Below are 14,325 nucleotides of genomic sequence, written 5' to 3' on the forward strand. Positions count from 1 at the left end.
TCTCCCCACACACACCCTTCAATTCTCTCTCTCTTTCTTTCCCCGTTTCCCTCAGCCTCTAGTCCTTTGCACCCAGCGCCAGGGCTGGCCTTACCGTGAGGCAAACTGAGGCAGCCGCCTCAGGTGCCAGATGGTGGGGGGGCACCACCAGTGTAGAAAATTGGGAGGGCCCAGAGTGTAGAAAATTGTGTCTGCTGCTGGTGCGTATGGGGCGTCATTTGAGCTCCCCGCCTCAGGTGCCAGAATGTTGTGGGCCGGCCCTGCCTAGCGCTGACCAATTCTTTGGGGTTTCTCCTCGCATTTTGTACGACCCGCCTGCTTTCCTGGCCCCTCTCCTGCGGTGCTTGTTCCCTTTAGTCCCCTGGCTCCTGCCGGTTGGTCTTCGACAAATGTATTCCCTCAGCGCTTTCACGTCGCAGTGCAGGCTTGGAGCGAGCGTCGGCCATCTCTCCGTGCTCGCCACCCTGCCGGGTGACCCCGTTCAAGTCTGGAAAATACTTCCGAGAGGCCGAATGTGCCGTGGGCTTGTTTCCTATTCCCACTCTGGCTCCTTTATGGAGCCACGGCAAGAGGACCACAGCCCTGGCGTAAAGGGACCTGTAAGGATCAGACCTTGTGGTGCTGATCCTGACTGGAGCATCGCCCATTTCCACGGGGCCTCAGCCTCGTTTGCCCGCTGCTCTGGCAGTGTAAAGGGGCCTTCCCGGGAGAGTAAATGCCCGTTAGAACCACGTTAAGACCCCCTTGGCCGGGCCAGAACCGAATGCAGGAGCCTTGGCGTGAACACGGCGCCTCAGAACGTTGTACTGGACGGTGTTCTCCATTCGCGTCGTGTCGTCATGGGTGGTCCAGTGGGTTGTTCATGGTACTCTGGGCCTTAGCTCTTCGTCTTGATTTGGACAATATTATTTAGGAGCAGGCTTGCCTGGCGTTGCCCAGGTCCTTCAGGGCAGGGCCTTGGGGATGTGGGGGGGTATGTGCAGGATGTGGGGGACCGGGGGGGGTGCAAGAGTGAGGTTTTGGGGTGAGGAGAGGCTCAGGAGGGGGACCCCACTTGCCCGCCAACCCAGCAGGGCCTGTTCTCTCCTGCCAGTGCCTCCCCAGCCCACCAGGGCCAGGTCTCTCCCCCTAACTGGCCTCCCCCAGCCCGCCAGGGGCCTATTTGCTCCCCCCTATGCCTCCCCCAGTCCTCCAGGTGCTTTCTTTGTCCGTCCCCCCTGCCCGCTCCCAGTGCTGTGGCCAAGGGCTGCTGGTGGGGGAAGGGTTTGGGGTAGGAGGGCTACTTACCAGTGTGCTGGCAGGCAAAACGGCATAGCCCCATCCCTGCTGGCTGCTCCCTTGGTGGTGCGGCCGCCCCAGTGGACCCTCTGCAGGGTAGCTCTCCCCTGCGGGCTCGCTGCCCCCGGTGGCCACTCTCCTATCTCATCCCCCTGAACAGCAGCCCCTGTTTCCATATTATGGAAACCAGTCCTTTCCCCAGGGCTTCCAGTTGTTCTGGCGCAGCCAAACTCCGACCTTGCTGTAAGTTCTGATCAGAAGAAGCTGCCTCCCGAATTTAGCGACTCTCGTTCTGCCCGTTTAGGAGGAGTTCTTAGACAAATGGACTCGCAGACAGACGCTAAAATATAGAGAGATGTGAGATGGTTGGACCCATTTTATTCCTCAGACTGCAAGAGCCTCAGGGCTGGGATTGTGGTGTTGTTGTTGTTGCTCTTGGGGGTTTGAGTGTGTCCCTTTAGTAACACGGGTAGGAAAAAAACAACGTGGACAGAAAGCAGGGGACTCTGGCAACCCTGTGCGTGGGCACCAGTAAACAAACCGTCTCGCGGGCCGCACACGGAACCCTGATGGGCTGGGTTGCCCCCCATTGGCCTGGGGGGGTCCTTGGACCAGTGGGCATGGTCATTCTAATAATTGAGAGCCGTTCTCACGCTGTCCCACCCCCCTGACACACATGCTGTCATGCGCGCGCGCGCACACACACACACACACACACACACATGCTGTTGCACACACACACACACATGCTGTCACACACGCACACACACATGCTGTCGCGCACACACACGCACACATGCTGTCGCGCACGCACACATGCTGTCACACGCGTATGCACATGCTGTCACGCACTCACACGCATGCTGTTGCACACACACGCACACATGCTGTCGCGCGCACACACATGCTATCACTTATATACACACACACAGTCGCGCATGCACACCCACATGCTGTCGCGCACACACACATATGCTGTCACTTACACACATGCGCACACACGCGCACACACATGCTGTCACTTACACATACACACACACATGCTGTCGTGCACGCACACGTGCTGTCGTGCACACACGCACACACACATGCTGTCACACGCGTATGCACATGCTGTCGCGCACTCACACGCATACTGTTGCACACGCACACATGCTGTCGCGCGTACATGCACGCGCGTGCACACACATGCTGTCACTTATATACACACACACAGTCGCGCATGCACACCCACATGCTGTTGCGCACACACACACATGCTGTCACTTGCACACACACACGCACACACATGCTGTCACTTACACATACACACACACATGCTGTTGCGCGCACACATGCACACACGCATGCTGTCATGCACACACATGCACACGCACACACATGCTGTTGCGCGCATGCACGCATGCACCGGCACGGGAAGGCTTGAATCCCGAATGCCTCTGAGGGCGGGGATGTAAAACGAAAGAGGCCTTTCGCTTCCTCTTGGCCTGGCATGACTCTTCCCACATCCTGCGTGGGTCACGGGGCAGGGCTCGCCTGCCATGGCTCGGGGTTTAGGAGGGGCAGCTGGAGAGAACACCCCAGCCCAAGGCGTGGTGGCAGGTTTCTTGGCGCTCCTGAGAGCCTTTTGCCCAGGGCTCCCAGCAACCTAAACGCATGCACTCTGTGTTTATTTCCTTGCCTTATGCAAATGGCGTGTGCCACCCAGCAGGACGAGTCCTGCAAGAAATACGGGGAGAGATCCCTGAGGGAGCCAAACTGTCAGCATATGAATGGGTGGAGAGACCATTTTCCTCTTAGCACTGGTGGCAGATGCATGGACGAGCTAGGGAATAATCCCCCAGGAGAGGGGAGAAACTGAGGCAGAAGGCTGCAAAATGACTTGCCTGAGGCCACACACCCAGTCAGTGGCAGAGATGGGACTGGACCCCAGGAGTCTTCACTCCTTCCCTGCTCTGACCACCGGATATCTCTCCTGGAGCTGGGGAATGGAACTCAGGAGTCCTGACTCCCAGCCCCCTTGCTCTAACCACTGATGAGCACTGTCTCCTGTGCTAAACCGACCATACTGTGCTCTGGAGGCATTGACAGTGGCAGTGCCCTGGCAGCATCTGAGCCCATGTTTCATTTCACTGCAGTGATGGCTTTGATTTTGCGCCTTCCCAGGTCGGTAAGATGCACTGTGGCTGCGTGTCTGAGGGGGTCCCCAGCTCCTACTGGTTTTCAGGTGAGAATACAAACCATACCGGGGGAAATTCCAAGGTGGAAGAGGAAAACGCATCTTCCTTTCCTCCTGTGGAGCTGTTCCAAGTCCCTGTAACGCCCCAGGGCAAAGCTCAGTTAGGGAGCTGTGGGCCCCGCCCTGAGAGGTGCTAAGCACTTGCATTCCCTGGGAGGTACCACAATCTGGTACATTTATGCTGCATCTTTACTCCCAGAAGACTTTACAGGCAATACATTCCTCCTGCGCTGAAATGCAGCCACCTCTGGGGTGGAACACTGCAAGCTGTTTAATATCCTTCCAGCAAAGCTGCACGGGAATCACCCAGCACTGAAATGCAGCCACCTCTGGGGTGGAACACTGCAAGCTGTTTAACATCCTCCCAGCAAAGCTGCACAGGGATCACCCAGCACTGAAATGCAGCCACCTCTGGGAGGAACGTGGCAGCTGTTTAACAGCCAGGAGTTGAAGACGGGAAGTTCCCTGGGAGTTGTGGGGAGGTTGAGGGCCGCTGACGGCCCCATAGCTGGGGCGTGACCATGCTCTCACTTGCTCTGCAGGGCTGGCTTTCCCAGACTGGGCCTACAAGGCAGAATCGAGCCCCGGCTCCCGTCAGATCCAGCTGTGGCACTTCATCCTGGAGCTGCTGCAGAAGGAGGAGTTCCGTCACGTCATCGCCTGGCAGCAGGGCGAGTACGGGGAGTTTGTGATCAAGGACCCCGACGAGGTGGCGCGGCTGTGGGGCCGGAGGAAATGCAAACCGCAGATGAATTACGACAAGCTGAGCCGGGCCCTCAGGTGTGGGGAAGGGACTGCATGGGAAATCAGTCTCCACCCAGGGCAGAAAGGCAGCTTATAGATCAAAGGGAAGATTGGGAGCAGCCCATGCTAGCCACGCTTTGACCCACACCTGGATTCGGGGTCCTTGGTAATGCAATCCCCGGCTACAGGGAACCACAGGGTCTGTCCGGCCCTAGCAACCTCATTATAGAGTCATCAATGCAGTCCTACCACGAGGATGCAGGATGAAACGACCCCGGTGAGCCATGGACCTGACCCAGACCTGGACCTGAATTCCCCTGGTTTTATGGGGGTTCAGCCCCAGACCCTGAACATATTGGGTCAGACTAAAGGTCCATCCAGCCCAGTATCCTGTCTGCCAACAGTGGCCAATGCCAGGTGCCCCAGAGGGAGTGAACCAAACAGGGAATGATCAAGTGATCTCTCTCCTGCCATCCATCTCCGCCCTTGGACAAACAGAGGCTGGGGACACCATTCCTTACCCATCCTGGCTAATAGCCATTAATGGACTCAACCTCCATGAATTTTTCTAGTTCTCTTTTAAACCCTGTTCTAGACCTAGCCTTTAAACCCTGTTCTAGACCTAGCCTTCAGAACCTCCTGAGGCAAGGAGTTCCACAGGTTGACTGTGCGCTGTGTGAAGAAGAACTTCCTTTTATTTGTTTTAAACCTGCTGCCCATTCATTTCATTTGGTGGTCCCTAGTTCTTAGACTATGGGAACAAGTAAATCACTTTTCCTTATTCACTTTCTCCACACCACTCATGATTTTACAGACCTCTATCATATTCCCACTTAGTCTCCTCTTTTCCAAGCTGAAAAGTCCTAGTCTCTTACACGTAGACAAGAGGTAAGCTGTGAAATCTAGACAGAGTTTTGAAAGCAGAAGGGGAGACTTTAGCTCAGTCTGTACCTTGGATGGACTTGGAGGGGCACTCAGATCCATGCCTGAACCACAGGAGCAGGGAAACAGAGGTGATGAAAGAAGGGGAATAAGAGGACGGATGGGGACTTTTCAGCTTAGAAAAGAGGAGACTAAGGGGGATAGGAGAGAGGTCTATAAAATCATGGAGAAAGTGAGCAAGGAAAAGTTTACTTGTTCCCATCACATAAGAATGAGGGGGTCACCAAATGAAATTGGTAGGTAGCAGGTTTAAAACAAACAAAAGGAAGATTTTCTTCATGCAACACAGAGTCAACCTGTGGAACTCCTTGCCAGAGGATGTGAAGAGCAGGACTTTAACAGGGTTCAATACAGAACTAGATAAATTCAGGGAGGTTAGGTCCATCCATGGCTGTTAGCCAGGATGGGCAGGGATGGTGTCTCTTGCCTCTGTCAAAGGCTGGGAATAGGTAACAGGGGAGGGATCACTTGATGATTCCCGGCTCTGTTCATTCCCTCTGGGGCATCTAGTATTGGACACTGTTGGAAGACAGGACACTGGGCTAGCTGGACATTTGGTCTGACCCACTGTGGGCTTTCTTATGTTCTTATGGCAGCGAGTGAGAGAAAGAGCCTTTATCTCTTTTATTTTTCTAGGAGAAGACTCTTCTCTCTTCTCTCTTCTCTCTTCTCTCTTTTTCTTTTTCTTTTTCTTTTTCTTTTTCTTTCTTTTCTTTTCCCCTCCACCTAGCGGAGAGCAGCCCAGAGGGAAAGCAGACAGACAGGCCCAAGTCAGATGAGATGGAAATCTCTACTGTCGCTCCTAGCAAGCAGGCCTGTGCCTTAAAGCCCAGCGCTTTCTGCTCAGGGCAGAGAAGGACATTTCAATATTTTTTTTCCAATGTAAAAGGTTCCTGGCTCTCCGCGTCATGTCACGGTGCTTGTCTGTTTTACGACACGTCCACCCTCTGCTGCCCTCACACATCAGGGTCTTCCCTTCCCCTCCAGGTATTATTACAACAAGCGCATCCTGCACAAAACCAAGGGCAAGCGGTTCACCTACAAATTTAACTTCAGCAAACTCATCTTCATCAATTACCCACTGTGGGACGTGCGCTACCCGCCCCCGCCGCTGTTGCTGGGGGCCGCCAGCATGTACCGCCCAGCTGTGGTCACCGCCAGCATGCAGAGCGAGGTAACCACAGGGCTTGCGGCTGGGCTGGGGCACGGACTGGTCCAGGGGTGGAGAGGGTCACAGCCTGCCCCATATATAGGGATGGGGGCATGCACTCCCCTATGGGTGGAATGGATCACAGGCTGCCCCATGGGTGTGGCGGGTCACAAACTGCCCCATGCATAGGGATGGGATGGGGGAACACACCACCCTGTGCATGGGGGTGGGATCTCAGACTGCCCCATAGGTTGGGGGCAGAATGGGTGGGATGGGTCACAGGCTGCCCCATGGGTGGGGGTGCAAAGGCAGCAGCCCAAGACTGCCCCAGGCCCCCCAGGCTCATTAATGGGACTCCTGACACCCCACTGCACAGCACATTCCTCTTCCAGCTCCTGCAGGACATGATCTTCACCCGCCAGGCCTTGGCCGACCAGCTGGCCTTCCCCAGAGGCCTCAGGGACCCGCTGGATGTGGCGAGCACAGGGCACAAGAAAGGGACTGCCAGTGGGCCCCGTAAGTGTCTCTGAAAGAGAGGGGGGAGCAGTGCCGGGGCAGAGAGGAGCTTTCCAGGAGCCCTGACAGGTGGAATGCATGTGTGTGTGCACGTGTGTGCATGCGTGTGCACACGGGTGTGTGTGTGTGTGCACGCACTGGCGTGTGCGAGAGTATGTACGCGTGTTAGTGTCCCAGATCAGGGGAGGAGCTGGGGCTCATACACCGAGAGGTAAACAAGGGCCCGGCGGGGCTCAGACAGCTCCCCCTCCACCCCCGAGTGGAAGGGTCCAGCTGCTCCCCTGTCCCAGCGGCAGTGTCTGGCAAGTAGCTGCATGTGGGTGCCAGGCCCTGGACCATCCAGCCCTGGGTGCCTCACAAGGGCGAACTCTGACCAGTGGATGCAAACCCAGGATCCAAACGCCCCTGCACTGGGGGATTGAAATCTGGATCCAGGGCTGCGGGGCCCTAAAACTGGGGCGGGGGGCAGGGTGTCTTGCCGTGGGAGTGGGGGGAGGTTCAGGAAGGGCAAAAGCCTCCCTCCCTGCTGTTCAACTCCCCCATCGGCCTGTCCCTGGAAACCTCTGGGCAGCCCCAGCCAGCATGCAGGTGTCACCGGCGCAGAGCGCTGCCTGGTTTTCTACAGGTGAATTCCCAGCAGCCTGGGCTGCAGAGCCCGCCGGGGTGCCTCGGGGTGCAGCCCAGACAGACAGAGCAGTGTCTGGCTGTGCTGATGACCCCGTAGGGCTTTGCGGGGACACAGAATAGCCTGGATATGCCTTGCTCAGGCCCCAGGCGGAGAACAGGACACAGGAGCACTTCCAGCCAGGGGCTGCACACCCGCTTTGCCCCAGCCCGGCTGCCAGGAAAGGGCCGAAGGGCTGTGACAAATAGGCACAGACGCCAGCTTGCTCAGGACTATGGCAACACCTAGTGGCCAGAGCGGGGCCCCGTCGTGCCGGGTGCTGCACAGACACATCGTGAGAGAATCCCTCCCCCAGCTGCAAGCCAGGTCCCATGGTGCCAGGCACTGCAGAGCGGCAGAGACAGTCCTTGCCCCCAAAGAACTTGCAGTCTGAATAAATAAGGATGGGAAGGGAAACTGAGGCACAGACCTGCGCTGTGACTTGACCAAGGTTGCCTGGCAGGGCAGTGGCAGAGTCCGGAAGGCATCCAGACGTCCTGACTCCCAGCCCACTGCTCAGGGCACCCCGGGGTGACTCCGAATGGTGAAGTGGGGGCTTCCTGGGGAGGTGCGGTGGGGGGGTTGGTGTTGGCTTTGGGAGGCTCTCACTCTGCTCCCTGTCTGTGTTCCTGTCCGTAGGGTTCAGCTCGCTTTCCTCTCCCAGCCTCTTCGGCGCCTGCTGCTGCGTGGGGGCGCAGGACAAGTTCCCCCGCCTGCCTGCCTTTCCGTCAACGTTCCCGCCCCCCGGCCTTGGCCCCCACGCCAGCCGCCAGCTCTGTCCCCCTCCCCCATGTCCCCAGCCCAGACCCCCCGACTGGTTCCCCAGCCACGTCTTCCACTGCAGCCGGGCAGCGCTGCCTCTGGAGGAGAGGGCCCCACTCCCCAGACCAGAAACCCTCCTGATGGGCATTGGCTTCCCGCCCACTAGGCTGCAGGGAAGAGCGGTCCCCGGGCTCCCACTGGGCACCCCACAGGGCCCCGGGAGCGCAGGGGCAGGGGAGAGGCTGGAGTTCCTGCCTGACCTCTCCCAGCCCGAGGGGGAAGGAAAGGCGCCCGCCTCTGCCAAGAACGGCCTGGGCGTGAAAGCAGAGCTGGAGCTGGAGGGCCAGCCTCAGACCAGGGGCACCATCTGTCTGGCTGCCGGCGGGAGGGGCGAGGGTTTGCATTTCGCCCCAGAATTACCAGGCCGCCCCCAGCTTGCTCATCCCATGGGTTCCCCCAGCCTCCCCTGCTTGGCTGGCTTTAAAGCTGGCTGCTCCCTGGATGCCACCTAAGACAGGCGGGCGAGGGAGGGGCCTGCCAGCTCTCCTTCCACCATCCCAGGGGACCTCGGTGTTTCAGAAGCTCCCTCAACAACCAGGTCTCCACAACCCACCGCTCCTCCTGCCTCTGGGCCGAGGGGGCAGATTTCCAGCATCAGAGCCACCAGCAAACCAGCCACCAGGGTCTGCCAGTGATGTCCCCTCCGCCCAAACCTCCCTGAAGGAGGGCCAGCGAGGCAGGTGCAGAGGCCTCTGTGTTGCTCACAGGGTCTCAAAGCACCATGCCGGTCACTGGAATCACACGTCATCCACCTCCAACACATCCTCAGCTTCTGCAGGGTCTGGGTCCCTCCCACATTTGTGATCCGTCTGGGTGGTGACTAGTAGGGTTGCCAGGTGTCCGGTTTTTGCTTGGATAGTCTGGTAATTTAAGAGTCTGGTAAAAAAACCCAAAATATTGGACATATCAAATGTCAGGTATTTGGGGTTTTTCTCCGACAGGAAGTCAGCAGGGACATTTTTCCCCTGCTGTGTCTGGCAGGAATGGGGAGCGGGAAGTATGGGGATTTAAAGTCTCAGCAACCTTTTTTTTTTTTTGGCTCAGCAAGTTTGGTCTCCTGCTTTTTTTTGCTCTACCACTTTTTTCTCCCACTATGTTCGGGATTCTTTGTGAAAGAATCTGGCAACCCGAGTGACCAGAGCTGATGTGCAAACAAGCTGGGTTTCGGGGAGGATGTGAGGGGGGCGGAAACAGATGAACACTAAAAGGTTTTCATTTTCATTGCCCCTTTTTCTTCAAAAAGGCTAGCGGGAGGGAATACCCCAGATTTCTCCGGTTTTGGAAACGGGAAAATTGCAGCCAAGAAATTTCAAATGTTTAACACAACCCCCTCTCCAGTAGCTCCAAATGTTGCCTGACCTCCCCCGCAGCAACCTCAGCTTTGATTCAATATCAGCTTTCTGTGGGGGAAAAAAGCTTGAGAAGGAAAAACGTTGCCTGGGCTTCAGGACACCAGAACTGGATCATCCGCAGGGATGGAGCACGGTTCCAATGGAGCGAAGCAGGAGCCACTCCCGTGTGAAGGCAGCCTGTGAGGTGGGGAGGGGAGTAGCCGTCTCATCAACTTCTTGCCTCAGCTTGCTATGGGAGGGTTCAGAAGGGGAGATTGAAATTGACTCAATATTTCCCCATAAACACTCAACAGCCCCTATAACGTTATTCTTCTCCTTTTTCCGTCTGCCTCTCCCCAACCCTCAATGGGGACATGCTCTGAATTGCTCAGGGTCCCATGTTCCTTTGCCGGGCGACCCAGATGGGGGTTCTTTCCTCTCGACTTCCCTCCCTCTTATTCCAACATGTGTGAGGTGTTTGCGAAGTCCTAGCTATTGGTCCCCTTTGCCCTGCCCTCTTCACTCCTCTGCCAGATCTCAAGCCGGGTTTTGTGCTGTGCTGTTTGCACCCTGCAGAAATCAGGGGAAGGTCGAGGAACATCCAGCGTTGAGGCAGGGGTGCTCTCCCTGGGGAGCGAGGTCCCTAGATCAATGGTTCCTCTAATTTTTTCCATCGGCCGTGCAGAACAAATTTTGTTATATGCACCGAGGCATGTGGCTGTGCACCACCAGTGGGAACACCTGTTGCCAGCTGTGGGCACTCTGCTAATCAGCTGGGCAGCATTGGAATCTCTCCTGGGCAGCCACCCAAGTGCTCAGCTTCAAGGGAACACCGGCCAAGACCGTTCAGTAGGACAGGGGTACTTGGGAAGCCCTGAACTTGCAGGAGTTTGCCAAGGATGTTTTATAGGCTGCTCCTTCCAGCGTCAGCACAGGTACATTCTCTTTGGCTGTCCCTGGACCCAAGAAGTTCCATAGCCCACCCACTAGCTCAGCCTGATTCCTCCGTATATACAAACCCCAGTGCAGCAACGCCCTTCTATGCTCCCCGCTGCGCCCATCCGGCCATGCCCCATCCCCACCCCACGGCTTGTCAGTGAAATGTGCACGGCTTGTCTAGTCTCGCCCGGGTAGTACAAAGGCTGGAACCAAAGCTGGTGAATAAAGATGGTTTGTAGACAAGAGTCTTTTGTTATTGCCCCAAATCCCCATCCGTGGCAGTGGTGGGGAGGTAAGAACAAAACCACCCCTGTCATTTGCGGGGGGAGGAGGGGAGGGAGGGAGGATCCTTCATGTCCAAATTCTTGACAGAAAATGACCACATGACCAGAAAGATGTCTCCCTATCTGCCAGCAGGTGGTGCTTTTTATATCACCTAGGTCCTCGCTAGACATGAACCTATAAGCCCCAGCCATGCAAAATGGGATGTACTTTGAAAAGCAGAACCTCAGCTATTGGCCACGAAACAGGTATCAATTCAGGAAAGCCGGAGGTCGGCCCGGCTGATCACACGGATCGTGACTCAGCTGATCACACGGATGGGGATATTTGGTGCATGTGTGATGGTTGGGCCCAGAGATCCAAGTGCAGGTGGGAAGGAGATGAAGTATTGTGCATTGCCCAGTGAGATGTTGCCATGCGGAAAAGGGCAGACCCCCTCCAGAGGCCATTTCTAAAAAGCTGACTCATGGTTCTTGGTCACGGAGTAGCAGCTAGACCAGCCTCGTGCAGAATCAGGCCGCTTGGTGCTGTACTAACGTAGGCGTAGGAGATCTGGTGCCTATTCCCACAAGATCAGTACCAACTAGCAAGGCAGACACTGAGGCTACGTCTACACTGGCACCCTTTTCCGGAAATGCTTAAAACGGAACAGTTTTCTGTTATAAGTATTTCCAGAAAAAGCGCGTCTACATTGGCAGGATGCTTTTCCGGAAAAGCACTTTTTCCGGAAACGCATCCATGCCAATGTAGACGCACTTTTCCGCAAAAAAGCCCCGATTGTCATTTTCGCGATTGGGGCTTTTTAGCGGAAAACACTACTGTGCTGGCTACACTGGCCCTTTTCTGGAACAGTTTTCTGGAAAAAGGACTTTTGCCCGAATGGGAGCAGCATAGTATTTCCAGAAAAGTGGCTGATTTCTTACAGTAGATCGTCAGTGCTTTTCCGGAAATTCAAGGGGCCAGTGTAGACAGCTGGCAAGTTATTCCGGAAAAGCGGCTGATTTTCCAGAATAAGTGGCCAGTGTAGACATAGCCTGAGTGAATTTTACGGGGGGGGGGAGGGCGACTGGGGACAAATGAGATGAAAGGACTAGAGCAAGGTCATGCAGGACATGTGCAGGGCCAAGACGTGAACGCGGCTTTCTGGCATCCTAGACCACTTCCTTCACCACAAAACCAGCGTTCCCCGGCCTGCTAAACAGCTGGTGGGAGTGGGTGTGTGAGGTGAGCCAGCTCGGTGAGAGCAGCAGTGGGTATGGAGCTAGGATGTTTCCCACCCTCTCCATTGCTTTGATTGACGTTCTTTGCCAGGCAGGAAGGGAGCCAAACTTCCCTCCCATGCGCGTGCAAGACGGCGCGAGGCCTGGCTTGGAGGAGCCTCATCAAAGGTGTTTCTGTTACATTGCTGCTTCTCAAAGCCACCCGGCTCAACTGTGTGTATGGCACTAGTGACCTCTAGTGACCAACCTGGCTTGTCGCTGATTTGCTTCCAACTGGCCTGTCATTATTACAGCCGGGTTAATAGACACGCTCCTAAATAAAGCTTTGGAGATGTCGGAGAACACAATGAGGACCTAGGTCATGGGGCCAACATTGACCCAAAGTAGCACTTTCCTAGATGAAAAATCTTGGGTACATCACTGCCCTTCTCTGTGCCTCAGTTTCCCCTCCCCACCCTTTCTTGAATAATCCCTAGCTCTTACCTAGCTCTTCTCAAAGCACTTGGCAAAGGAGGGGTAGCCTCCTGATCCCCATTATGTACCTGGGGAAACTGAGGCATGGGGAGGGGAAGTGAGTGGCTTAAGGTCACCCAGCAGGCCAGTGGCGGCGGTAGGGATAGACTGCTTAGGAAATATTGTCCCATTTGGGCTATTTAGCCTCTTTGGGACAGGGACTGTCACTTGCAATGTGTACATGCAGCACCCTGAACAAAGAGACCGCATTTTAAGTCAGAGCATGGTTCTAACTTCTGGACTATGCTGCCTCCTCCTTTGGGGGGGGGGGAACCCTTATTTTCCTTTCACTTTCAGAAGGTGACAGCCTCCAATGCAAAAGAACCCCAGTCTGGATGGGAACCTGCTGTAACCCCAGTCACACACGTGCAGGTCAGTTTAAGGCCACATGATTCCGCCCGCTTGTGTTGGGGCTGATTACTAGAGTGGGTGCTGATGGGGGTAGTGGGGTGCACTGATCTTTGGGGGGCCCCTGCTGGTAACTGCAGCATCGTGATAGGCCTAGAAACCTCTGAGTCTGCCACAGTCAGAAGTGACAACCTTTATGGGTGGGTTGTGAGCGTTACTACTCTAGCAGCGGGATCCAAGAGGCTGGACATGATCTATTGGGAGTTCTATGGAGCTGGGACCAACTTTGATCAATGTGCCCTCTACTCTTTTCCAGCCATGGGTGGAATAATTTTTTCTATGTGCACTGAGGCATGTGCAGATGTGCACCACTAGTAGAAACACAAACCAAACTGTAGGCTAGTGTTTCTTAAACTGCGTTCCGTGGCACACCGGTGTGCTGCAAGGCAGTCGGAGGTGTGCCACGGAAAACAACAGAATTCAAAATGGCCACCCTTAAAGGGGCAGGCAACTTTTTTTTCTCAATAACTTTGAGAAAAAAAGTCCCCCCTCACCTTTTTTTTCCTCTCAACAAAAAATCCTTGGTGTTCCCCATAAAAAAAAATTATTGTTTGGTGTTCCTCGGTCTTAAAAAGTTTAAGAAACACTGCTGTAGGGGCTCAGCCATCAGCTGGGCAGCATTTGAATTTCCCCATAGCAGCCGCCCAAGCACCCAGCTTACAGAAAACATGGCCTTTTATCAATGTTTGTGCAGTGCCTAGCGCCATGGGGCCCTACTTCAGGACTGGGGCGCCCCCTGGTACTGCCACAATACACATAACAATGTTCACAAAACTGTAGATTTCAAGGCCAGGAGGGACTGTTCTGCTCAGCTCTCTGACCTCCCACAGAACATAGGTCAGAGGATCTCCCTGGGTGAAAGTAAGCAGGTAGCCTGGGTACGCAGCTCCAGCAAGAGCTGGTTTAGCTGCAGCAAAAGCCAGCAGGGAGCTATTTAAAGAGCTGGCAGGGACCTGAGTTGCAGCAAGACAGTACCCATAAGAAATTGTAAGTTATTTTCACCGCTGCCTGCATCAAGCCGGAGAGAAAGCATGTCTCAGTTGCAGAAGCCACAGCGGATTAGATCAAACTGCTCCCATGCACCTCACAGCAGAACACACCAACCCTCATATTGGTCTAGTCCTGTCTCTGGCAGATGCCAGCTTCAGTGGAAGGTACAAGGACCCTGTAGCAGAAAGTAATGGTACCACTGGATCAGAGGGCTTTGTAGCTGACTTGCCCTGTTGTGGGGGTTTGTTCATTGCTGGGCATAGAATCATAGAATCATAGAATAATAG

General features: G+C 55.2%; 1 protein-coding gene across 1 annotated transcript; it reads left to right on the top strand.

Moving 5' to 3' along the window:
- The first annotated feature begins 3,444 nt into the window (after positions 1-3,444).
- Positions 3,445-9,143, top strand: ETV3L (ETS variant transcription factor 3 like). Its single transcript, XM_075908299.2, has 5 exons — positions 3,445-3,505; positions 4,060-4,297; positions 6,191-6,377; positions 6,746-6,869; positions 8,173-9,143. The coding sequence occupies exons 1-5, from the start codon at positions 3,454-3,456 to the stop codon at positions 8,805-8,807; spliced, it is 1,236 nt and encodes a 411-aa protein (XP_075764414.2). The 5' UTR covers positions 3,445-3,453; the 3' UTR covers positions 8,808-9,143.
- The last annotated feature ends 5,182 nt before the right edge of the window (positions 9,144-14,325 follow it).

The sequence above is a fragment of the Pelodiscus sinensis genome, chromosome 22 (genome assembly GCF_052426305.1).
Source record: "Pelodiscus sinensis isolate ZL-2025 chromosome 22, ASM5242630v1, whole genome shotgun sequence".
Lineage (NCBI taxonomy): Eukaryota > Metazoa > Chordata > Testudines > Trionychidae > Pelodiscus > Pelodiscus sinensis.